Genomic DNA, 27,318 nt, shown 5'->3' with positions numbered 1-27,318 from the left:
TGAAATCTCATTATTGAAGGTGAACTTTCTGTATTGATGGCGCATTTTTTATCCAGCTACCTTTTGATTCCCTTAACACCAGTCCTTTTTTAAGGTTACATTGTAAGCTTTTCTGGACAGATTAAATTTATCTCAAGTATATTAACATCATGTTATTTAAATACAGTATGTTTGTGTACATTTAGATGTATGGACTTTTCCAGGCAAATAAGTAAAACAAAATCTACAAGCTCACAAAGTAAGAATTTAGTTCAAACTATTATACAATGTTTTAAATATTCAAACAGAGTTTCCCAGAACATTTGTGACACATAAACATCACTACAGCTTCTCAGTAAGCAAACTTGGCCCTTTATTTAAAGAAAAAATAGATCCTCCCTGCCTCACATAAAGGGCCTGAGTCATTAAGGAGAGCAACGCAAATAAAAGGAGCAAATTTGCTCCTGGACAAACCATGTTACAATACAAGGGGTGCAAATTAGTTTATTATTTTGCACATAAGGTAAATACTGGCTGCTTATTCATGTAGCACATAAATACTTGAAAGCTTTATTTTTACACTGACATTTAAAGTTGATCTAGGACATGCCCTATCCCAACTATAAATCTGTCCCCACGTTTTAAATTTACCTCCCCCTCCAATGCAACATGGTTTTGCCAGGTGCAAATTTACTCCTTTTTTTATGCTTAATAACTTAGGTCCAAAATGTTCATACTACCACCATGTTAGCCACTAGGTATAACACATTAGGCTTAATGCCCAGATCAGTACACCCAATCCCAGGCACAGTAGCCTCAATTATAGTTCCTGGCACAAATTGGGATTGTCCTTAATACGTAAATCAGGACAATTGGGAGGTAACTCAGTGCCCAGAGCAGAAGATCAAATTGGAACCCAGTAGCCCTAAAGTCCAGAATAATAGCCCCAATGCCTGCACCGTCTCATAAGTGTGGGTACAGGTCACTACCATAGCTGCTGCCGTAATGACTGTTCATGCAGATTCACCAAGAGGGGGCGCTGCTTAAACACACTACTAATATAAGGACGATGTGCTGGAATTGGATAGTAACACAGATAGTAGCAGTGATGAGCTATATTTTCCCATTCCTCCTTGCAAAGTTATGACTTCAAAGGTCCCAGTCCTATACATTACACCTGTCCTAGAGCCCTGGGAGGTGGGGGCTTTTTCTGCTCTCCTCCCAACCCTGCTGTAGATGCATTCGCCTGGGGCTGGATTTCATTTAAATAACAGGACTGATTGAGGATTTAGGGGTGGGGGATATGCACCTTTTTTACCATTTTATCTTATCACAATAATCGCACTGTGCAAGATAAAATCTTGTTTGCGCCCTGCTTGGAAAAATGATTCACAACGGTGCGTCTGCTCCGCACGTCCTCAGGACATTTTGCCAGCTCCTCCCCTCTGTGCACACTTCTCCTCTGCAATACGGCCGTCTTCTGCTGCAAAGCTATGGGCCCCAGTGGATATCTAGGTGCACGATGGGTCCACAGCTATGTTTGCTCTGCAGACCTGTCATGTTGCACCATGTAAATGACTTCCAGTATCCCAGGTTCAAATAATCATTTTATAATTCTCGCAAAGCGGCATATTTAATACACAACGTGCCTAAGTGTTACATACAATCTGAACGACTACGCGAAACAACAGATGACAATAATATCGGTATAAATTGATTATTCTGCACTCTGAGAATGAAGATACATCTTCTCCCAGCTGTAATAGCAGAAAAATGTCTTATAGTGTTCCAATAAATATTATTATTTATTCGTTTTGTGTCTTTTTTTTCTTAAAGAAACAGTTTGAGATTGAAGTTCTCGTGCTTTTGGTTTGGTGGTTTGGAGATTTGTACTTTTCCAAAAGGAATTGTTGAGATCAAAAGCCTCAAAAGAATATATTTATAGAAAAGGAAAAGTCTGCAGGCTGTTGTATTTCATTGATGGCGTTATAAGTTAAAAAGTATGAAAACCCTTTTTCACATTACTATATCAAAGGGTGTATGTAACCAAGCTGATACCTATACACAAAATACATGTTTATTACCAAAATATTGATTTAATGCTTTTTTTCAGAGGGTGGCGCCTCTCTATCTGAGCCAGCAGTGTGGGAGTGGCTTGCCCTGTATAGATGGGTAAATGCATACACATGAAAATGTAAATAATAACAAAACATCCTAACTGAATGACATTTAAGCTTTTTGTCCTAAAGATGTGAGATGTGACTTCAGCACTCTAACCAAATTAAGAAATGTAAATAGAGTTATATCGGAATGTCAGAGTAACATAGAACAACGTATTTTACCTTCATGCTTCTTATTTGAAAATTTCAATTTTGAAGTTTAGTAGTCACTTAGGGGTATATTTACTAAACTGCATGTTTTAAAAAAATTGGAGATGTTGCCTATAGCAACCAATCAGATTCTAGCTGTCATTTTTTAAAATGCACTAAATAAATGATAGCTAGAATCTGATTGGTTGCTATAGGCAACATCTCCACTTTTTCAAACCCGCAGTTTAGTAAATCTAGCCCTTAAAGTGGAAATAAAAAATGCATTGTTCATGTGTTTTTCAGAGGTGAGACGCCAAGTTAAAACACAGTAGGGTTCCAGTTCAGTAACGTCAGTCTGGCAATTCTAAAAAAGCCGCCAAGAGCAGGAGAGGGTATGGGAATTACACTGGACCACAGTAGTTACTGGAGATAAGAACTCATTCAAGTACTCTCACAAGTAGAGTCCCCCTCACAACTGTCCCAATCTCCGCTCTGAACCACATTCACTCCTCTTGTTTCAGCTCTTCCACTTAGAATGTAAGCTCTGTAAGGAGCAGGGTCCTCCATAGCCTTTGTATTCATGTCTGCCTTTATTTTGTCTACCTTGTATGTCCGTTTTATGTATGTCCTGTTTTCCCCACTGTACGGCGCAGCGGAGAACTGTGACGCCTTACCGATCTACTATAATAATAATCAGTAGGGTACAGAACCCACCATCTGTGTGCAAATATACCTCAACACCGGGCTCATCTTTTTCTGTTTATTTAGGGTACAGAACCATGTAAAACAATTGCAATAGTTTCATACATATTCGCCCTGTTAACATTACAGATGAGTCAAGCAATTTGTTTATTTTTTTTATTCTGTCACAATGATGACATCACTGATCACTATTGAGGTCATAGGCTGCATTCTCATGAAGATTGGCTCGATCTAGACTGCGTAGGCAATCAACACACTTTATAAAGCGGGTACAGAGTAACTGGACTTCAACAATAAGCTTTTTTTTGTCCCATAGACAACTCAGCTGAATTTTTTTTGGGTGCAACAGGTAATGGAGAGAGCGGTGCACACGCTGCATGGTAATCACTAATCTCATTTACATATATGTCAGTACAAAGACCCCCTGAATTTAGACAGTTATTGTGGTTAGTCATTCATTTTTATTATATGTGTATTTTAGTGTCTTAGTAAATACTAGAGGAAAGTTTGTTTGTCCTTTTTAATAAAACTCACACATAAAAAGCAAGGAAATCTGGAAAAGACTATTTAGTCTGGTTTAATTCAAAACATTCTTGTTGGTCCAGAGAAGCAAGCAAACATTACATCAAGTAGACGAAAGGTGCTCCGGGAACAAAACTAAACTCTAGATTTCACTGAACGGCCTCTACATATAATTCTCTTCAACAATACACAATTCGGGGAAGATTTATCAAACTTTCTAAAAATGAAAAGTGGAAGTGTTGCCCATAGCAACCAATCAGATTCTAGCTATCATTTATCTAGTGCAGTCTATAAAATGAGAGCTAGAATCTAATTGGTTGGAGGTGTTGCCCCTTGCAGCCAATCAGATTCTAGCTCTCATTTTATAGACTGCACTAGATAAATGATAGCTAGAATGTGATTGGTTGCTATGGGCACCACCTCCACTTTTCCTTTTAAGGAGGTTCGAAACACCTACCCCTACATGTTAGTGATTCTTGAGAAGCCCTCAAACATTGTACGATACAAATTGTTCTTCAATTGTGTCAGTATTATTCAATGGGTTATGTTTAATACTAGACATACAGTTTTGTGGTCCATATCCTATATTTTTGTAATAAAATATTTGTTTTTACAATAAACCCAATCTTTTCAATGTAGTATTATCTTTACCAAATATAGTTGTTTCCAATGCGTGGTTGAATAGACGGCTTCCGATGTGCCATTTATTTCCTCCTGTAAACAGACACAATTTGCAGTTTGGCATGTACGGTCATGTATTGTTAACGGAAGAAAAATTAGAAAATAGTTCTATTTATGTCCTCCCAGCTGGATTCAAAGAGGTTTTCAATTATTTCACGTCAGTAAGAGTGAGCAAAGTGTTGTATGCCTTTCAAGTCTTCTTCTAGCTGCTAATTAAGGTCCACTGACTTTGCAAAGTATAGCTCGTTAACCATTATTGAGGTCTAAACGCCCAAGGTCATGTTACGTAACAGCCATTGTTGGGATCGACTTCCGTTGCACTCCTTCATGGTAGGGACCATTTTATCGTCATCCGTGGGCTCGTCCAAACACTGGTTGCTGTTTATGTGTCTCAAAATAAAATGCTGCAAAATAAACAGCAATAACTAAAGGTTAAATATCACATGACAAGAGGGCACAACACGTTGTTAAAGTTGATGTTACATGGTTTGCTCAATGGATAGAATATACAATTTATTTGTTAAGAATTTTTGATTAAAGCAGCTATTGTATAGATGGAAGATGCACCTACAGGAATGTTCCACTGTTTTATACAGTGTTTATAACTTTTCAGCAGCCTGTAGATGTCATTTTTGTGTTCTTTTTCAATTAAAGAGAGATCTCGGTCAGTGAACAATGCTATCCACAGCTGCAATAGAGACATCCGCCTGTTTTAAGATGTTGGGCCTGATTCATTAAGGAAAGTTAAGCAAAAAATTGAGTAAGTTTTCTTACTCAAGTTTTCTGGACAAAACCATGTTACAATGCAAGGGGTGCAAATGAGTTTATTATTTTGCACATAAGGAAAATGCTGTCTGTTTTTTCATGTAGCATAAATACTTGACAGCTTATTTGTACACTGAAATTTAAAGTTGATCTAGGACATGCCCTACCCCAAATATAAGTTGGCCATCACATTTTAAATTTACCTACCCCCTCCAATGCAACATGGTTTTGCCTTACTTACTTTTATTTAACTTTCCTTAATGAATCAGGCCCGTTGTAATTACTGAAAAGTTACAGCATCATAATTCAATCAACAGTATAACAAACTCATTATTTATAATTAATCTTTAGTTCAAGTATGTTTAGTTTTAAGCAGCATATCAAAATATGTTCTGATGATAACATACTTTTTCATTTGCTACAATGGGATGAATAAGTAGGCAACTAGTTTACAACAAACTCTTGATGTACATATTACGCTTGTCCAACAAATATTTGACATAATTTGAGAAAAATACCTTGCACATTTTAGAATAAATTAGCCAGAAATAACATTTCTATATCAGTGCAGTTTGAGAGAAAGATTAAAGGTATCCAGTATAAATCAAGACCATCGACGGTGTTTATCTTTAAAGCATACATGCCTACTTTCAAATAGTGAAGTCCTGGAGATCACGAAGAGGAAGCGTGACTAGAGGGCGGGAGGGTGAGGGGTGTGGTCAATAGCGTCATTTTGGTGCGATCCACTGCGAACTGCGTTATTTTAGCTAGTAAATTGCGGGATGCAGGAGACTTGCTGGCTCTCCCGGGTGTCCAGGAGACCTACCCGGATTTCGGGAGTCTCCTGAACATTTCGGGAGAGTTGGCATGTATGCTTTAAAGAGGCAGCAATTTTGTGGTCGGAACAAATATCTGAGTATGCAGCCCATTGATTGGCTGGGAATTAGTGATATCATTGAGGCAGTTGATGACTGATATTCCTGACTAACAGGCTGCATTCTCATGTTCACAGTGTACAGATGACAGATGTTTTTTATATCTTGGTCACGGAATAACCAAACACCACTATTCACGTCTCTTGTTACTAAGTCTTAGTGACACAGCAATATAACAACAGCAAGTGTCCCTTTAACATTTCAACCATAATAATTTATTATTATGTATAACTATGAGCTGTCAGTGGAATTGTGACATTGTTTCTAGTAAACTATACAAGTTCTTCGTAAGTAAAGTTCAGATAGAAACTGTTCTGTGAAGGAAGGTTTTAACGCTAACAAATAAAAAAGTAAAGAACAAATCTTCTGATATTAGAATAGTGTGAGCTAGCGGCCCTCTTAGACACTAGTTATCCTAGTGATAACGACACCTGGAGAGTGAGCTAGCGGCCCTCTTAGACACTAGTTATCCTAGAGATAACGGCACCTGGAGTGTAAGCTAGCGACCCTCTTAGACACTAGTTATCCTAGTGATAACGACACCTGGAGTGTGAGCTAGCGGCCCTCTTAGACACTAGTTATCCTAGAGATAACGGCACCTGGAGTGTGAGCTAGCGGCCCTCTTAGACACTAGTTATCCTAGAGATATCGGCACCTGGGGCCTGATTCATTAAGGATCTTAAATGAAGAGGATCCTTATTTCAGTCTCCTGGACAAAACCATGTTACAATGCAAGGGGTGCAAATGTGTGTTCTGTTTTGCACATAAGTTAAATACTGACTGTTTTTTCATGTAACACACACATATCAACTTTAAATTTCAGTGTACAAATAAGCTATCAAGTTTGTGTGTGTTACATAAAAAAAAGTTAGTGTTTAACCCTTGTGCAAAACAGAACACACATTTGCACCCCTTCCAATGTAACATGGTTTTGTCCAGGAGACTGAAATAAGATACTTATTCATTTAAGATCCTTAATGAATCAGGCCCCTGGAGTGTAAGCTAGCGACCCTCTTAGACACTAGTTATCCTAGTGATAATGGCACCTGGAGTGTAAGCTAGCGGCCCTCTTAGACACTAGTTATCCTAGAGATATCGGCACCTGGAGTGTAAACTAGCGACCCTCTTAGACACTAGTTATCCTAGAGATAACGGCACCTGGAGTGTGAGCTAGCGGCCCTCTTAGACACTAGTTATCCTAGTGATAACGACACCTGGAGTGTGAGCTAGCGGCCCTCTTAGACACTAGTTATCCTAGTGATAACGACACCTGGAGTGTGAGCTAGCGGCCCTCTTAGACACTAGTTATCCTAGTGATAACAGCACCTGGCAAACGCGCTACTTTCATTTCTTTCCTATAAAAACTTAAATGTAAATACTGTCTGCTATTTTGCAATTTTAACTTTTTGATTACATGTATCTACATAGCTGTATATATTACAATGAAGAAAAGCTTACATAGTGCTAACATCATCATCATCAACATTTATTTATAACATTAAATAAAAGTCATAGGGAATGATTTTTTAAAAATCACAGCTCTTTTCTATACTATTCTCATCTAGTAAACCTCAATGGCTAACCTCAACTTAAGTGCAAACACGGAATAGCCAAGCTGGGGTAGAACTTACGGCTTCACCAATATGGAATAACTGGCAGGGGATATGGAACCTGGGCCTCAGTGAAATTATATAAGTATAACAGCTTAGGAGCAGGACCTGGTGGAAATTCAGAGCGTGAAGTGATAGAGGTCATCTCTGGGTTATGGAAATAAGGTTGTTATAACGGGTAAGTCTTCCACTAATATAGGCTGGTTTAGGAAGCTGGGTTAGATAGGAAAATACTTAGAATATATAGATCCTTTAAATACTTTATAATAAATGTAATTAATACCTCCGTTCATTCATGCCTCATTTAAGTAGTACACTCATTCATTTATTCATGTTTTAATTGAAATAGATCTAACTGAAAATAAATATTATAGAGTTAGTACTTTATGCTAGTGGGTATTTAGTTCTCGGATAACTTACAGAATGTATTATATTATAAACATGACAGAATACCAACCTCAAAAAAGCTTTCATAGAAAATAATCAGTGGGGCTGTAAAAAATATTTCTAAAAACCTCCAGTCTGGTATAGTTTCTCAGTATCCACGATTGCCGGCTGTACCCATTACAGTATTCCACAGTAGGACCAAATGTGCCATCCTCTATTTGGCTTAAAGTCAAACATGATTGGGTTATGATATGAAGAAATGAATGGGTCTGTGCAACAGAAAATAAAACAAGTGAAAGCAAAAACTCAGCATGATTAATGAATGAAAAATGGAAAAACTCATACATGAATAGGATGAAGGGGTAAATGTGGAGGTGTTGGCATATCAACCAGTCAGATGCTAGCTTTCATTTTGTAGAATGTACTAGATAAATGATAGCTAGAATCTGATTGGTTGCTATTGGCAACACCTCTACCTCTAAGAGTCTACACATACACATGGATTGTTTCTATCCATGGCTGATGGGAGTTTGAATAATGCAAGAACATAAAATGCTGACTTAACGAGAAACTGTCATCAGAAGGACTTGGGCATTTTACTTACTTAGAGACTGAAACGTAATCTAACATTTATTTCCCTTCTTCCCCAATGTTCACCGGGAAGAGGGTGCATCAATTTAGACTGATGAGTATGTTATGTCTGCATGATATCAGCACTTCCAGATTCCTACTGGTGAGACTGGTGACCTAGACCGGGGATGGAAGCGGAGAGAGAGCACCGGCTGGCCGATTTATCACCATATCGGGCACACAACCTAACGTCCCGTTACCCAGTGGTTGAAGGGTTACTACTGAATTATAATCTCCAGATTCCTCAATGCCAGATCCTATAACTCCTATTGTGCATTTACCTACAAAGGGTCCACCTATATGTTTTAAGTTATAATCAGGACTTATTTTATGGGTTAATACAACAGAGCTCCATCTATGCCATTTATTTAGGAAATCGAAGCATTAATAATGATTGTACGAAAATACTATTTGTGCAAGGTTGTATTTACTGTATCTAAGAAAAAACAAGAACCCAGTCGTTTCTCTAAATACTTTGTTTATGGATAAAGGAGACCGTGAATTTATAAAGCCACAGTTGTGTATGCGGATTTAAAACCACCATCAATTGGATGTGGCTTCAAAACACAAACTATTGTATTTATTAACTTGATGTTTGCATAAAATTGTATCTGATGTGAGAAACCACATGCAAAAGCTTGAAAGTTTAAAATTCACTAAAAGATGCAGGACTGTGACCTCAGAGTATCTACAAATAAGAGAGTGAGGATAGGAGAGTTACAGGTAGACCGTGTCATAACCACAAAGCCATTGCATTAAATGTCCAATGACTGACAGCGGGAATCAGACCCACTTCCCTGATTGGCTCAGCTTCCTGTCTGTCAGTCTAGGATAGGATGCAGATATATGTAGGCAACCGTCATATTAGTGCACTGCCTGTGTAATCACATTCAAGCACACAGATTGAAAGCACACAGGATAATGTGTGAAGGGCAGAACTTGCATTAAATCGGCTGTTAAAGGCTACAGTTCATCCCTGACCTGCTCATAGAGACTGAGGATGATTTTGCGATCTCCCGATCAGACACCCTGTTCCTCATGGACTATTAGTACACCACACATTTTACAAACTGCTTATATGTTTCATATTTTAAAGATGCAGGTACGTTATGAGCATTTGCAATCTGGTCTGCAGTTTTTCCTTTGATACACTGCATGGATTAAACTGCACATCCAACTGCATGAGAAATATGTGTTCTTTCAAACCCACCTCTATTTAAAACGAAGTCCATACATTAAATACTGTACACTCACAACTATACAACTATAGGAGGTTACAGATTTTGTAGAGGGCACAAAACTCCAAACTGCCTCCTCAAATTTTTTTTTAGGACCTTATTCCTTATTAAGCAGTTTTTGACAAGTAAAAAATTAAGCAGTTTAGTGTCTTTATTACCATTATATTAATTCATGTTTTATACTATTACATTTTTGTTTCATTGTTTTCTTTTTTATTTATTTTAATGAGAAAAGTGAAGCTGGGAACCAGCTGTGTTTGTGAGAATGGTGTTTCTCTGTGACTGGCTGCCTGTGTATGTGGGTTAAACATGATGCTGAAGAAGGGTTGGGTACAGTTAAATGAAATGTGTTTGTCCAAAATAGAAATATGTATCAATTTCTTCAATTCAGGCCCATCAAATCAGCCCTTATTTGGATAAGGTTCATCAGATAAATTACACCCCCTATAGAATAAGACAAATCATTGTCAAACAAACAAAAAGGAACCAATCACAGTGCAATAGTCACTATCACATGACCCTAACTTTATAAAATCTATTTTCGCTGGCGATAGGGTATCTCCGTGTCTGCGGTTACTGATGGCGGTATTCCCCTCCGGCTTCTCCCGAAAACAAAAAACGCTGAAGCCGGTTTAAGTAGGATAGCGGTGGGACATGTACTCCTGCAATCCTCACATAACTATCAATAGCACAGAATATTGATTGAAAAAAATGCTTTATTTAAATAAAGTATTTTTTCCCTAAAAACAGGCCCAGCATCATTTTGATAAATTTTTTTGCTATTTTTCTTTTTTTGCAAATTTTAAATTTTTGTATTTATTGTTTGTTTGTTGAAAGTGGAATGATCGATCATGTCCAAAAATGCAGCAGATTAGCTGGATCATGCAAATCCTTTATTGCTATTATTATTATTATCATTATTATTTATTATACAGACAAGTTCTCATAGAAAGACTCTACACTCACAGTTCCAATAAAGCATCCAGTGTGAGCTGGACTTGGGGGTATATTTACTAAACTGCAGGTTTGAAAAAGTGGAGATGTTGCCTATAGCAACCAATCAGATTCTAGCTGTCATTTATTTTGTACATTCTACAAAATGACGGCTAGAATCAGTTTAGTAAATATACCCCTTAGTCTCACTTTGACTGCTTGTCTCACTGGACAGGTCCTGTCCTGTATACATTGGCACTGAGTCATTAAGGAGAGCAAAGCAAAAAAAGAGTAACTTTGCTCCCGGATAAACCATTTTACAATACAAGGGGTGAAAATTATTTTATTATTAAATACTTGACAAGTTTATTTTTACACTGAAATTTAAAACTTGATCTATGACATGCTCTACCCCAGCTATAAACCTGTCACCAAATTTTAAATTTACCTCCCCCTCAAAAGTAATATGGTTTTGCCCAGGTACAAAGTTACTCATTTTTTTTTGCTTTCCTTTCCTTAATGAATCAGGCCCATAGAGCAGAAGTAGTAGGAGCAGGTTGTGTGTTCCTCTCTGTTACAGGCTACTCTACTACTACCAGCACTATGACAGGGAGCAGTGACTGTTTCAGATGTAGCAGAAACCTCTAGGTGCCACTGAGCTGTTTGGTTATCTGATCCACTCTCCACAGGTATGAAGGGAAGATCTGCCCAAGTGTCTTGGTTACCAGGCCCTCTGCAGTATAGAATTACACAACAAGTCTTTCCAAACTGACCACTGATCTGGTTGCATATTGCTATATACTGGCTATTACGGCACTTCTGTATGATTACTATATACTGCTATCATAGATATCCCCCTATATTAAGTGAACCCACTATATGTTTATAAAAGCACATTTCTTTACCGCATAGCTCTAAAGCAGGCCTGTCCAACCTGCGGCCCTCCAGATGTTGTGAAACTACAAGTCCCAGCATGCCCTTCCAGCTATCAACTGGTTGTCTACCAGCAATGCATGCTGGGGCTTGTAGTTTCACAGCACCTGGAGGGCCGCAGGTTGGACAGGCCTGCTCTAAAGGGACATTGCAACTGAAAACAATGTTTTAATCTTATGTTTCTTATATATAGGATTCTGTCCTATAGCCATTAATGCAAATGTAATTGTTAAGTGCCAACTTCTTGCTATTTTATTGATTTGGAAAAGCTGTGTGTGTGTACGGAAGGTTCACTGTGCCTTTGCAATAGCTTTACACAACAGCTAAATTATAGACAACGCTACCGACGGATTAGTGATAATAAAGCTGTCTGCACACAATATAAACACAGTAAAGTAACAGGCAAATACGACTAAGGATGAAAAGCTACAGAGAGAATCTCCGCAAGAGGAAGCATTTATCCCAACAATAAACCAGTAGATGTTTTTTTTCTCTTTGCATTTAAAATATATATATATTATTGATGGTACTGTATTACCTATTTCACTTCACATTATGATTTCATACCGCACAACATTTAAAAATTAAATTAAATGATGACTCCACCTTCCAGGGCTCCACACACTCTCCGCTGGATCGTTCCATTATTATCACCAAATCACTCATCTCAGAGGAATCAATGGGTCAGACACACACCTGATATATCATGGCCCCGCCTCCATTGTTGTAAGACCCGCCCCTTAAAAATAAGACAGTTGGGGGGGGGGGGGGGGGATATGCAACTTTTCTAATTCTAATAAAGGAACACTTGTATTTGCCTGTTCATCACCAGACAAATAAAAACTAATCGCTGTTTCGTTGCTGTGGATCAGTTAAAATGTTGCCCCTAAATGCAATGTGGTGCCTATTGTCCATGATAGTGCATCGATTTACACAGCAAAATGTATTCCATGGCTCGGTGAGCAAATCTTGTACCTGGATTGCATTGTATTATAGGTGCTATATTGTGCCTGATATGTAAAAAAATATTCTTTGTAAATTGATATTCAAATGATCTGTTAGGGGTTGGGATTGACTCTGTTCAGATCCTTTAAGGGACCCCTTTTTTCCTCTTTTTCTGTTTGTCTAACTTAAATATCAAGGAATGAATATAAAAAGATTCTTATTGAAGGTTTTAACCTAGGTTTTATAAAACACACAGGGCTAGATTTACTAAGCTGCGGGTTTGAAAAAAGTGGGGATGTTGCCTATAGCAACCAATCAGATTCTAGCTTTCATTTATTTAGTACCTTCTACAAAATGATAGTTAGAATCTGATTGGTTGCTATAGGCAACATCCCCAATTTTTCAAACCCGCAGCTTAGTAAATCTAGCCCACAGACTCTTTCCCATAAGCCCCTCTCAGAGCCCCCCTGACAGTCTTATTGATGTGCAACGAACCTCTCACAGGACAATAGCTAGGGGATGTGGAAAAGCATTTGTGTGATGTCATAAGGGGTGGGGCCAGGTGTGGAAAGGACTCAAAGAAAGTGAAGGAGAGCGGGCAATGGGCAGTCTGCTCGTGAGAGAACACAGCGGGCTGAACACACAGCTCTCAGTAAGACCCTTTTCTTCCTAGATAAACCTTTAAAGACATATGAGAGTGTCTGGGCTTTAGCCACTGTAATTTGTTACCTAGACTGCTTATTGTCCTACAGATCAGTTTCCTGCTACATATACTGTTGTAAAACAGTGGGGAAAAAAGAATTATAAACTAGAGATGAGCGGGCTCGGATTCCGCTAATCCGAGCCCACCCGAACAGTGCGGATCCGAACGGGATCCGAGCACTGTTCGGATATTTCCGGCGGGCAAAAAATTGAAAACGAGGCTCTGTCGTCCAAGTCTCGCGTCGAATCTCGCGAGGGGTGGGAGTGAGGGCCCAGAACAATTCCATCTTGAACCTCTTTTTTTGGCATTATGTGCTCAAGCTACCTTGGTGCAACCTTTTGGCCTAAAAACAATATTGTGAGGTGTTCAGAATAGACTGGAAATTAGTGGAAATGATTGTTATTGAATGTTATTGAGGTTAATAATAGCGTAGGAGTGAAAAAAAACCACAAAACTGGTTTTTAGCATTTTTTATGCTTTTTTAAAAATAAATCAGAACCAAAACCTTTCGTCGGATGTTTTGGCAAAACAAATCAGAACCCAAAACCTCAAGCTAATCAGAACCCAAAACCCAAAACAATAAAAGTGGCCGGTGCACACCCTTATTATAAACTAAACTCGTGGCCCCAGCGTTGTGAGATAGCAATGTTGTCCACTGTGCCACCCAAGCATTTTTTTTGCCAATAATTAAAAGAAAAACTGGGATAAACTTGGTTATGTCCATAATCAGCCACACCTCAAACTGCCTCATGACCTGATCTGTAGGCCACACCTCCTTTCGACCTCTATGAAAATCAGATTGTCCCACAAAAATTGTATTGTTGGGGAGAACGCAATAGTATTATTGTACCCAAAGGGAGTAAGTGGCTTTTGTGGACTAAGAAAACAGCCCACACTGGAGTAATTAGGGTGTTGTTTTTTTTACACTTTTTATTTTCAACGGACACAAGTAACAGTTACAAATAGTGTAATGATATAATCATAAAATACATACAAGAATAATATTTACAAGAATACAAACTATAAACAAGGAAAAGAGGGGTAGGAAATGAGGGGGGGGGGGGTGGTCACAGATAGTTAGTGTGTGCTGGTGAACTGAGGAACCAGGGCATGGAGAAACCTGTTCTCTATAATCAATGAATTTGGCTAAATTGGACTAGGTGTTAGTCGTCACAAGGGCAATTCTATCTTCCCTAAAAAGCCATGGGGCCTATACTGGGGGTAAATGTATCAAGCTGTGAGTTTCCACCGGGTTTAAAAAATGGAGATGTTTCCTATTGCAACCAATCAGATTCTAGTTATCATTTATTTAGTACATTCTACCAAACGATAGCTAGAATCTGATTGGTTGCTATAGGCAACATCTCTACTTTTCAAACCTGCCTGAAACTCACAGCTTGATACATTTCCCCTCTGATCTGTCACGGAGGTAATATGTGATCTGCTCCATTGGATTGGTGTCAACTTGTTTTCAGCAATAGTCAAAATATGCAAAACTAATTTTATGGAATGAAAGATTTTGGGGAGGATAACAAAGAAGGAGTATCCATGGATCTTCGAAGATTGGGGCTTCCGATATAGAGTTAAGGATTCTATAGATCTCATCCCAAAATAAGGTTGGCAAGTCCACCAAATGTGGAGGAAAGTCCCTCTGTTGCCACAATTCCTCTAACAGCGCAGGTCAGCTGTTGGGAACAATTTATTTAACTTGTGACGGGTGTAATATGAACGGTGATATACTTTATAGCAGTTTCTTTAATCAGTGTGGATATTGAGGAGTGAGACGCAGGGGCAAACGCAGGATTTGTAGAGGGGGGTTTCCACACCACGCCGCCAGTGGGCGTGACCAGCATGCATGGGGGCGTGGCTGTAATATTAGACAGCGCTTGGCTGCTCTCCAACTCTTCCTATCCCCATAATATACATGGGCAATGCTGCGTGCACTACTGTTAGGTGCACGCAGCTCTCCCTTTTCAAGCAGAGCCGTGTAAAGCGGGGGCAGGGTCCAGCCACCTCAATTATACAGTGCCCCAGGCTTGGAGGGGGGTTTTCCAGACACTAGGAAACCCCCCCCCCCTCGGTTTGCCTATGAGACGTACTCTCTCTGATCTGCTGCCATGCCTACTATTCAGGTGGTGGTCCAATTTGGGTATTTTATGTTAAGGAAATGTCCTAATCATGAGAAATGCATTGGCCTAAATATTCAGATTTTCGTTTTTATAAATGGAGCACAAACCTTTGCTACTGAACTCTTACATGGCACTAGAATAGGGCAACGTTAAATCAGTCTATTTGGTAGCCTCTGTAACCTCACAAACATCAAAGGCCAGCCATGGTATCAGGCAAAATTAGTTTGGCATCACAACCTCCAAATGTTCTAATGTGTCATGTTCAATGATACATCATATATTATTCTAGTTAAGTGTTTAAAAAATGCTGTGGATAAGTGCTACAGACTTCAAGTTTTACAATAGTTTATCGTCTTGGCGCATTAAGCTCAGTGAAGAACACTCTGAAAGTACAAGAGCATTAATATTAGTCTCCTTGTCGCCTCATCAGACTTAGTACACTTATTTCGATTCCATTATACCCAAAAGCAGAACCGCAACATTCCATTACATCAACTGTACATGGTGATTAACAGCTGGACCCTGTATGTGTCTCCTTATCCTCAAGATACTCAGTCACAGACTAAATTAAGTGTATAAATGTAGCTAGTGAAAAGTGTCATAGGGTGACAAAATTTATCTTGGGTGGCGTTTGACAATTATAGCACTGACTATTTCTCCAAAGAGAATTAACATCAAGTTTAGGTTGGTGCCAAATGGCATTGAATAAATACACAACCTTACCAGCTTGACCAGTTCAGAGTCACTAAATTGCTCCAATAATGCATTAAAGTGAAGGGTAAAATTTCTTACCCAGCCACATGGAGGTATTTCAGTTCTGAAGATAATGCACATAAAAGTGGTCTCACGTAACAAGAGAGGGGCAATTCCCCTTAATTTTGGAGCATCTTCAGAGCATTTATCTTTACATTTCTACCAAACTTTACACTTTTGCTGCTTTAAAAGTGCAGTGTTGAATCTCGTGACATCACCTTACAAGTTGTCAAGACACTTTCTACCCATTTATTAATACTCCTGGGGGTAAATCTATCAAGCTGCGAGTTTCCGGCGGGTTGGAGATGTTGCCTATAGCAACCAATCAGATTCTAGTTATCATTTATTTAGTACATTCTACAAAATTATAGCTAGAATCTGATTGGCTGCTATAGGCAACATCTCCACTTTTCAAACCCGCCGGAAATCTCGCAGCTTGATACATTTACACCCAGATATCAATATCCTCCTTTCTGTTAACCATAAAATGGAGGGTTAAAAAAGAAATTTACATTTTGTAAATCTACGATCGTTGGATTTATGAAAAGGCCAAAGATGCAGTTGGATCCTTGTTTTAAAGTCATACTCATAATAATTTTCTAATGTGTACATGACACTTTTAAATAATCCATGATCTTTTTTAATGACCTATAGAACGTATTTATGTGTTTTGTACAAATGAGATATGGCGGTGATTAGGCCACAAAGCTGTTGCAAAGAGAAGAGGATTTGGTAACATACCAAAATCAGTCTAGGGGGACAAACAAAGCAAATAGGGCCATTGATATCCCCTTTAAGTTTAACGCAAGAACTGGGGTGCAAAAAGAAACATTTTTTTTTTTGCAAATTTGATACAAAAATTCTTCGGTGCATTAATCAGATACTATGAAATGTAGACATAAGATAAAATTTGCTTTGCATATTATGCTTAATCTATGAGAACGACCCTGAAATGCTGAACTGAGAAACTGCTGTTCAGTGCAACCCTCCACAGTGGAGTTTCCAAATTTAAATTTAACATAATGATTCCTAGATTATTCAGATTAGAGGGAACTGTGGCTAAGATAAATTGTAAAATCTGTGAACAAAACATTTCTGGTCTTCCAATAAATAACGGGTATCGCAAATCCAATACTGTGATTATTATCTACATGGCAACAACATAATAGATTTGGTTATTTATTTAGTTTTTGAAACATTTATAAATGTTGCAAAATTCTCTTACCTCAAAATTATATTCCCATTTACCTGCATACTGACAAAAGGAAAAACATAAAAAAAATGAATCAAATAAGGTTTAAAATAACATTTTTCCTTCTAAACTACAGGACTACTAGAAATTGTTTCAAGTACGTATATAGTATGTTAAAACATAGGGCAATAAAAATGTAGCAGAATCTTTAAAACTAAACTTACGATTGAAAGAGTTAATGTCCAAATTGTTTTGTTCAAAGGAATGTTGAAATGAATCTACACCCACACTTGTTATATTCTGTTCCAGCTTATTTAACCTTGAAGACACGTACTAAGTTTTTTGCTGGCTCAGTGACGTATAAGCTACACAGCTGATACGCTTGCACAGTGACAATGAGCAATGTGACTTAAGCACTAGAGATGTTGCCTTGTTTAATAAACTCGGGAGTATTTTGCAACACCCACCTGTGTGTGTTCACTCTCCGGCCGTATGAATCTGAACTTCACTGGTCACTTGACAACTTAACTTTGACACTATTGTTCATTGACATATGCCAAAGCCTGTATATTACTAATTTAAATTGTATGTTTTATAAGTTATGCCCATCAACCTATATGGCCCCAATCCTCTGTTGAACATGGACATGTTTAAAAACTGTTAAGGAGCGAAGTTTCTGTATTTTGTATTAGACTTGAATGGGGAAGGAGAGAGAAAAGGCAGAGAAGCTTGCAGTCATCAATGTAATAGAAATGTATCTACTTTACTGGTGAATTCATACACTGGGGGATGACTAGTGTCATTACTGGAAGTTTGAAGGGACACACTGGGCTGGATGCTGAGTTGAATGCATGTTGGGCCTTATTTACGCTAAAAAAAGGCAGCCTGTAAAAATAGCGTGATTATGCCCACATGCTGAGCGGCACACATCGTATGATGCGTCTAACCTGCACCTGTTGCATAGGCGCCAGCTTTACGTCAGGCATACATACACCCGCCTACACATAAACGCAACCAACACAAGAAAAGTTAGTTAACGTTTGTTTTGATAGTAAAAAAACAAATTCTTATTGGGCTTAACATGATATAGCAGATATAGAATACGGCCACAAAATCATAATATATGCTCGATCAATGAAGAAAGCACCTATCAGCTTGTCACAGCAATAGGGTTTCTGGGATCCGTCTCGGGACCCTTGGGGCTAGCTGTGGCAGGGATGTGGTGGAAACTGGGAGGCTGGATGAGTGTCTTGCTCATAGGGGTACCTCTATTCCTGTATACCAGACGTTAGGAGGAGGAATGCTGGATTGGACTCTGTACTGGAATAAATGACTGGAATTTGGACCTGATGGAGTGGAACCTGGACGTGAGAACAGAGAGGACCTGACCCCATGACCAGAGACTCAATACTGCCAAGAACTCAGAAACTCAGAGAAATATAGTACCACAACTGAGACTGGGAAGAGTCAGAACTCAGGCAGAGACAATACAGGGGGTGGCAACCTCCTGAACAGAATAAGCCTGGAGCTGGCCCTGGACAACTCAGAGCTCAGAATCTGAGGTAGGCCTGGAACTGAAAGTCGGTACCCCAAAGCACAGAGATTGCTCCAGAAAGTGGATGACTCAGAACAACAACCTACTACCCCAGATAGCCAGTAGTAGAGGCAGGGCTAGATTGATGAGAGGAGGATCCACACAGAAGGTAACAGCTGTAAACTGTAAACAAGCAGATAGAATGAAGGTGAATCCACATGAGGAATAAATAGCCAAAGTCTTTATTTCAGCAAGCAGAGTGAAGCTGAATTTTCACAAAGGGTTAATGGTTTGAAATCCATATAACAGCAATAGGATGAAGCTGAATTCACACAAAGGATTAATGGTTTGAAGTCCATCCAACAGCAAACAGGATGAATCTATACTCACTCAGAGAGTAAATGGTTGAAGTCCATGTATTAGCAACAGGATGAGGCTGAATTCACACAAAGGGTTGCTGGTTGAGATCTGTATACAGCAGACAGGATGAAGCAGCAAACAAACAGCAACTGGAACGGTTGCACTAGCAATTTGCTGAGTGTAGGAGGAGACTCTTATAGTCTGCAGAGGAAGCTAATTGGTGGATGAGATCAGTTGTTCAGACTCAGTAGGATGTTTAGCAAATGTCTCGCCCAAGATGGCAGCCTACAGTACTGCAGACAGAAGTCACACTTGTTCCAGGAAAGAATGCTGCCTTCAATCAAAGGGGAGATGTACAGTGATATGGTACCGCCGAGTGGTGTAAACAGGACTAAGACCCCGATTCGTAATACAGCTTTAGGAGTGAATTCGCAATCAGCAAATCAGAAGCGGCTAGCTAGTGCTGGTAACTGTTATCATCATCATTGTGTATTTTCACCTGCCCTCTAGTCATACCTCCCAACATGTCTGTCCCTGGCAGCCAGACAGGGGGTGTGGCTAACATTGGAAAGGAAAGTGCTAGGCTGCCCATTACATAACACCTGTGCTCCAACATTCCAACCTACAAGACAAATATGTCCCCGAGTGGGACAGAGCCCTAAAATCAGGACATCAGGAGGTATGCTCTAGCAGCTGCAAAAGACACAGCTCCTGACATACGTATAAGGGTCTCCAAGCTGGTCTACCTCAGCTGCATGTATGTGAACATGTCTCTACTGTACATGGCCCCTTTCCCTCCCCACTCCAGGCACAAGTGTCAGATGCCTGGACAGAACCATATTACAAGGGGTGCAAATTAGTTTATTATTTTGCACATAAGGAAAATACTGTTTTTTTCATGTAGCACACAAATACTCGATAGCTTTATTTTTACACTGACATTTAGGGGCATATTCAATTCCGATCCCGATTCGCGGGATCGCGCTGGAATGGCCGCGAACGTAATCCACGGTACCGCAATAACGTGGATTTTCGTTCGCAGCCCGTAGGGCTGCGTACGAAAATCTGCGTTATTGCGATACCGTATTACCAGCAGTTGTGTGCATTTTCCGCGGTAACGCGCATTACCGCGAATCGGATTGGAATTGAATATGCCCCTAAGAGTTGATCTAGGACATGTCCTACCCCAACTTTAAATCTGCCATCGCATTTTAAATTTACCTCCCCCTCCAGTGCAACATAGTTTTGCCAAGGTGCAAAGTTACTCCTTTTTTGCTGTACTTTCCTTAATGAATCAGGCCCATAGTGCTTAGAACAGGGAAATGTATATTTTAGATATAGTTTTAGACTATCCATCTATGCAAGCTTCAGGAAAATTAGGGAATTTTATCTGTCAAATCTTTGCCTGATTACTATCATATTTTCATGTCTCTTTTTGGACTTGGCCACATTTTAAATTGCATCATACCCTGCCCTAATGATGTCACACATATTCCTTGCTAATAGGCCACATCCACAAAGATATTGCACTGTGCATGGCTTAGCAGACATCAATAAGATTGACAGGAGGATTCAGTAAGGAGATAAAGGGATTATAGGAAAGAGGGAACAAAGAATGGCAACTATGCTGAATAGAGAGCTTTACAAGCAAACGTAGTCATAAAAAGAAGATAAAGTCCTATAACAAAAACATTGTTATATATTCAGCCACAAACACTAAGGTACAGTAAAAAAAGTAAAAAAAATAAATGTATACACATATGTTGCAAGTACAATATATTATTAAAGTTTCTTTCTACTTTTTTGGTTTGCCTTTAAGCCATGACTTCACCCCGAGAGCTTTCACAGCCCACGTTCAGCTGTAAATCCACTTAAATGGTTCTATGTTTCAAGTGACGCTGTAAATTCCGATCCGATCACACTATCTATTCCATTAATCCATTTAAAATGTTCCTATGTTTTAAGCGATGCAGTACATTTCGACCCGATCACATTATCTATGACAGTCTCCGTTTGTCCAAAGCAAACAAATGGATGTTATCCAATCAGGGCGTTTTAGGAGGCGGGTTTTAGCATCCGATAGGCTGGATTAAAAGTCCATCTTATATACAGACACATTACTGGAGACCGTAGGATTCTTGATGATTGGTCTACTATACTATCGCATGATCCAATGATGGCCCGTTACTAACAAACGTCTCCAAGCAGGGGTGAATATTGATGAGGTAGGTGTGTCTTAGTACTATAAAAAATGACATTTATTACCCTTCGGTTATCCTTGACTAAGCTACTAGCGAAACGCGCGTCGTCAACATGCCACCCTCGCTACTCCAACTGTGCAATTTATATTTATAAGAAATGTTCCTATTAGAACCAGAGCAGATTTATGCTCAGTATATTAGCCAATATAGGCAATATCTATGTGAATGAGAATCCGGTATAAATGTGTTCTTAATAAGCTTAGATAATTGCGCCTTCTCTTATAGGGAAATTAAAGGTCAGCTTAATGACTGGCTGAAACGACCATATCTTACAGGGAATGGAAGCTGTATAGAGACATATATATGAGCAAATCCACAATTATATCACATATGAATAGAACTCTTCAGCGTGCTTACGTGGTATGATAAATCTCAGCAGCATAGCTGGTTATTCCTAAAAAGACAATAATAAAGGGACTACCCTACCACTATTGAAATAACCAGCTGTGGGTAATATGTTTACACATTGAAGGGTGGAACCAACCCTTAAGGACGCATCAGCTATTGTATAATAGGACATAGCTGGTGTAGAAATGTACTTATAAACATTTATATCTCCTTTTTAGGTTACAATTATAATTGTGATCTGGCCACATTCCCTTTAACAAGACATATGTTGAAGATATATAATCATTGGAACAATAATAGTGGATAACTATACATGTGGAATTAATCCTTTGAGATACAACACGAGTTTTGTATTTTCAATAACTAACTCAGAACACACACTGGTTGTAATATTTTATTGAATGTTCCAGCACGAAATCACTAGATACGTGATATGAACATTGACACTTAAAGTGAACATTACTAAGGATCAATAATTTGAAGATATGAAAGTAGGGAGTAGTGAGGTGGTTAGCAGCACTTTGCTGCCTTTTTAACAGCTTTGAATTGATTTCTACGAGTCATAATTCATTTTTTGATTTTTAATATTCCGGTAGCCTCTCCATTATGGATTCTTCTATATTTTTAATGTATACCAATAAAGCATTATGGAATTGTATTCCATTGAATGATTGGTCTAGGAGTGCCCTGGTTCAACACATTTTCTCCTGTTTCTCTTCTCAGTGAATTATATTTATGTGAGGGTGCTCCCCCCCCCCTAATATTTAACCATAGTATCTTCAGCTAGTGGTTAGCACTTCTGCCTCAAATCGCTGGGGTCATGAGTTCAATTCCCGGCCATGGCCTTATCTGTGTGGAGTTTGAATGTTCTCCCCGTGTTTGCGTGAGTTTCCTCCAGGTGCTCCGGTTTCCTCCCACATTCCAAAAACATTCTAGTAGGTTAATTGGCTCTCTCTTTCTCTCTCTGTCTGTCTTTCTGTCTGTGTGTGTGTATGTTAGGGAATTTAGACTGTAAGCCCCAATGGGACAGGGACTGATGTGAATGAGTTCTCTGTACAGTGCTGCGGAATTAGTGACGCTATATAAATAAATGGTAATGATTATGATGATGATGGGGGTTTTGGACCATACTCGGTGCGGTATATAACCTTGGTATAAATAAAAATAAATGTATACACGTATGTTGCAAGTACAATATATTATTAAAGTTTCTTTCTACTGTGTGGTTTGCCTTAAAGACATGACTTCACCCCGACAGCTTTCACAGCCCACGTTCAGCACTTATACAATACAGAAAATTGTAAAAGCTCCGGTAATTAAAATAACAAATAATCTAGGTATTGTAAAAAACTGTAATATACATAATTTAACTTAGGATCTTCATACTGCAATTATCAGCTGCTAGTTTAGTCTCTCTAAGCCTATTGTATTCATACGCCTTCTTCTGAGTAAACATTGTGTGTGGGTGGACACTCCAGTTTTCCCATGGTGGTCAGCGCCATGTGACTTGTAATTCAGAGACCGCTGGAAAGTCCATGGCTTGTACTGAGCAGAAATAACAGAGGAGACGGAGGATATTTTATCATTAATGTAATTAATGGTTACATATTGAATTAATATTTACTTATATAATCCTAATTAAAATGTGAGCTCACCAGGGGTAGGGTCCTTTGTTTAAATGCACTCTATTTTTTAATATACTCTTTATTTAGTATTCTGGCCATCAACAGGAACAAGCGGGACGGCAAAGAGTCATTGGTAAAACACATAAAACCAATGATCAGTGACGTACAACAGTCAAGTCATGATTGACATAAAACATCAGAACATTTTTGTTTTATACGTGGACGTGAAAAATAGAAAACGGGGGGAGGGGGGTCATTTGAGTGAAGTGAAGTGGGGAGGGAGTGAAGTAGATCCAAGGGAGAAGACAGAAGGAGACGAAAAAGAATGAGGATTGATCGGGAGCATCTTTAATGAGTGTGTCAAAGAAAGGCCGGGGACAGGAGAACGTAAAGTCGCGGGTCGTTGGGTAGAAACATTATGAGGAACCGAGCGGGGAGAAAGTAGCCGCGTAATCCCTAGACTCATTTAACTCCAGCCAGCTGAGCCACGGAGCAGAAAGCCTGAGTATTTATCCATAGTCGACAAGATAATATCATCCATCGACAAGTAAAAGTCTATGCGATGGAAACATTCAGTAATTGATGGAGGAGACGGTGAACGCCAGTGCAATGGGATAATGGCTTTAGCTGCATTAGTCAAATGCTTCAGCAAAGTCTTTTTATACTCTGAGATAGGGACGCTACTGTGGGGGCAGCAGCCAAAGGTCTGGGTCAACTGGGACCTCATATGCAACTATCTTTTCCAACAACCAAAATACCTCCCACCATATATGGTAAACGATCCAGGAGCCCTGTTACATTTCCAACAGGTCTAATAAACTGTGTTGTGGAAGATATGGAAGATGGACATCTATACCACCTGGATAAGAGTTTATATTGTGTTTCTACAACCGTTACACTGAGAGAACATCCATGTGTAGCTTGAAATATCTTGGACCAAGACACTTGGACTGCTGCCGAAGATATATTCCTATCCCAGGACATTGCGAATGTCACTCTGGAGGCAAATCGCTCATCTAAGAGAATTTTATAAATGCCTGAGATGGTATGTGTGGGGGCGTTATGCAAAGGACTGTGAGTCTCGAAGAGGGACAGGTCCCTACCTAAAGTCTTAATGCCCCCCCCCCCCAAGATCTAAAGAAATGCTGCAATTGAAGGTAACCCCAAAACTCATTACCCTCCATAGAATAGTTAGCCTGTAATTCTGTGAAAGAGCAGAGTTGCCCATTGACCACCAGTTGACCACCTTCTAAAGCCCACCTTCTGAACGTTTCCTGAGTATACCAGGAGGAAAATCTGGATTAAATAAACTGGGGGAGAATGGGTAGGGATGTGCGGAGTCACAATTACGTGTCTAAGTAAAATATGTAGAGGGGTGTCCGTAGTGGTGTTCTCCACCCCCACCCACTGTTCATTCCCATCTCCCCTAGTCCACTCCATAACTCTACTAAGGGCAGTTGTGTGGCGGTAACTTGTGAATATAGACAATTGCTTACTTCTAAGTTTAATTTCAATTTTAATAGCTAAAGTATTGTTCCTCCCAATTTGTCGTATATGTTGAAGCTTACTATAAAAAGTTGGTTGAATCATATAAATATTATTATCACTGTTTATTTATATAGCACTAATTATATTACACAGCGCTGCACAGGGAGTATTATATCAGTCCCTTCCCCATTGAAACTTACATTCTGAGGGGCATATTCAATTAGGGTTCCGGTTCGCGGTAACGCACGTTACCGCGAAAAGTGCGCATTCTTGCCGGTATTACGGTACCGCAATAATGCGGATTTTCGTACGCAACCCTATGGGCTGCAAACGAAAATCCACGTTATTGCGGTAACGTGGATTAAGTTCGCGGCCCGTTCCGGCGCGATCCCGCGAACCGGAACCCTAATTGAATATGCCCCTGAATGTCTTGTACTCTCTTTTTTCACTCTCCTCTCTCTCTCTTCTCTCTCACTCTCCTCTCTCTCTCATCCATCTCTTTTCTCTCACTCTCCTCTCTCTCTCTCTTCTCTCACTCTCATCTATCTCTTCTCACTCTCCTCTCTCATCTATCAATTATTTCTCTCCATTCTCTCTCTTCTCTCACTCTCCCCTCACTCTCTCATCTATCACATCTTTCTCTCTCTTCTCTCACTCTCCCCTCTTTCATCTCTCTATTCATTCTCTCTTCTCTCACTCTCCTCTCTCTCATCTATCTATTCTTTTTTATTCTCTCTCTCCTCCTTCTCTCTCTCTTCTCACTCTCCTCTTTCTCTTCTCTATGTCTCATCTATATATTCTCTCTTTCTCTTCTCTCACTCTCCTCTTTCTCTTCTCTATGTCTCATCTATATATTCTCTCTTTCTCTTCTCTCACTCTCCTCTTTCCTCTCATCTATCCATTCTTTCTCTCTCTCTTCTCTCACTCATTTCTCTCTCTCCTTTCTCCCTTCTCTCACTCTCCTCCCTCTCTTCTCTCTCTCATTCATTTCTCTTCTCTCTTCTCTCTCTCCTCTCTCTTCTGTATCTCTTCTCTTTCTCTTGGAATCAAACTCATGACACAGCGCTGTCAGGCATGTTACACTTATACATATATAATGTAACATGTAACTGGTCTTTTCTTAGCCATAAACACTATATTAAACTGTTGACAAAAAATGAAGCTAACTCCAGCTTCTGATTTACAAAGGAAGAAAAGCTTTATTATTTATTTATAGATTAAAATAATCAACAGCCTGCCCAGCAACTTGAGGAGGAGAACCTCACACCCACCCTGCAGAGGGTCACTTCACCAAAACCTTTTGGATGCTCTCTCCTACATGACGAAATGAGGTCTAAGTTTCCTGATTACAACGGCTCATGAAGTGGGCAGTAAGAGCGTTCCTGCTATATTATAAATATATATTCTGACCATAGCATAATATACAACACATTCATCTCCCGATAAACTAACAAGTGAGGGCTCCAGAAATAATCCGAATTAGGACAGCTAAAGAGAACTGGAGCAGTTGAGTATTTTTCTAGCTCCATTTATCTCCCATAGATTTTGTTTTTGTGCTGTAACTTTGTTGATGAATCTACATTTCAGATGTCATGTCAGTTTTCACATCTCAATGCATACTGCTGAGTAAGAAGCATCTGCAACTATATTCACCATTAACATATAACAATTTCCAAGGAATAACAAAATCTTTCTCAATGGCTCCACCTAATGGTTAGATTGATTATAGCACACTGCACGCAGCACAATTAATACAGACAAGGTGATTTGTCCACCCTGTGTCACAACATCGATACAGCACATAAATGAAATATAGCAAGGTTATAAGGGTGACCGGAGCCATTGTGAGTTTGTACAGTCATTTCCCTAGCTAAAGTGAAGGGATACAAGATATTTCATATTAGCCACTAAAAGCAATAGGTTTTATATGTATAAAACGGCCTATAATCATCATTTATTTATATAGCGCCACTAATTCCGCAGCGCTATACAGAAAACTTACTCACAACGAGTGATCGCGTTGCCATGCCCCCCTCTACGGCACTTGCCACTTGACCTCCCGGCCAGGATTTAGCTTATTTCATAAGATGTTAATTGCATTTTTTATTACAGAGAACCAAATTGCAGTGTCAGATGTATAACTCAGTAAGATGAGAGAATTGGTCAAGGCATACCTCCCAACATGTCTGTGGCCGGCAGCGGGACTGAGGGCGTGGCAATGGCACAATGGGGGCGTGACCACACCACTACGGGGGTGGGGGGCTGTAAAGCGCTAGGCTGCCCATTACATACCTCCCTTCCCGAACATTACCAGCCGCGGGTCAAACTTGTCCCCAGGCGGGACAGTGGAACAGAG

General features: G+C 39.4%; 1 protein-coding gene across 7 annotated transcripts in view; it reads right to left on the bottom strand.

The window, feature by feature from the left end:
- Nucleotides 1-3,132: 3,132 nt before the first annotated feature.
- Nucleotides 3,133-27,318, bottom strand: part of GALNT13 (polypeptide N-acetylgalactosaminyltransferase 13) — a 208,430-nt gene continuing 184,244 nt past the window's right edge. For 2 of the 7 annotated variants that reach the window (XM_075180906.1, XM_075180904.1), the window contains exon 11: nucleotides 3,133-4,597. In XM_075180906.1, the coding sequence (XP_075037007.1) occupies nucleotides 4,542-4,597 (56 nt within the window). In that variant the 3' untranslated portion in view covers nucleotides 3,133-4,541. Of the gene's footprint in view, nucleotides 4,598-7,960; nucleotides 8,160-17,379; nucleotides 17,410-27,318 lie in introns of those variants that run through there. The other 5 variants (XM_075180900.1, XM_075180903.1, XM_075180901.1 and 2 more) reach the window with 5 other exon arrangements.

This window comes from Mixophyes fleayi, chromosome 7 (assembly GCF_038048845.1).
Source record: "Mixophyes fleayi isolate aMixFle1 chromosome 7, aMixFle1.hap1, whole genome shotgun sequence".
NCBI lineage: Eukaryota > Metazoa > Chordata > Amphibia > Anura > Limnodynastidae > Mixophyes > Mixophyes fleayi.
Note: the sequence above shows the minus strand (reverse complement) of the source record. Positions and strands in the feature narration are given on the sequence as shown.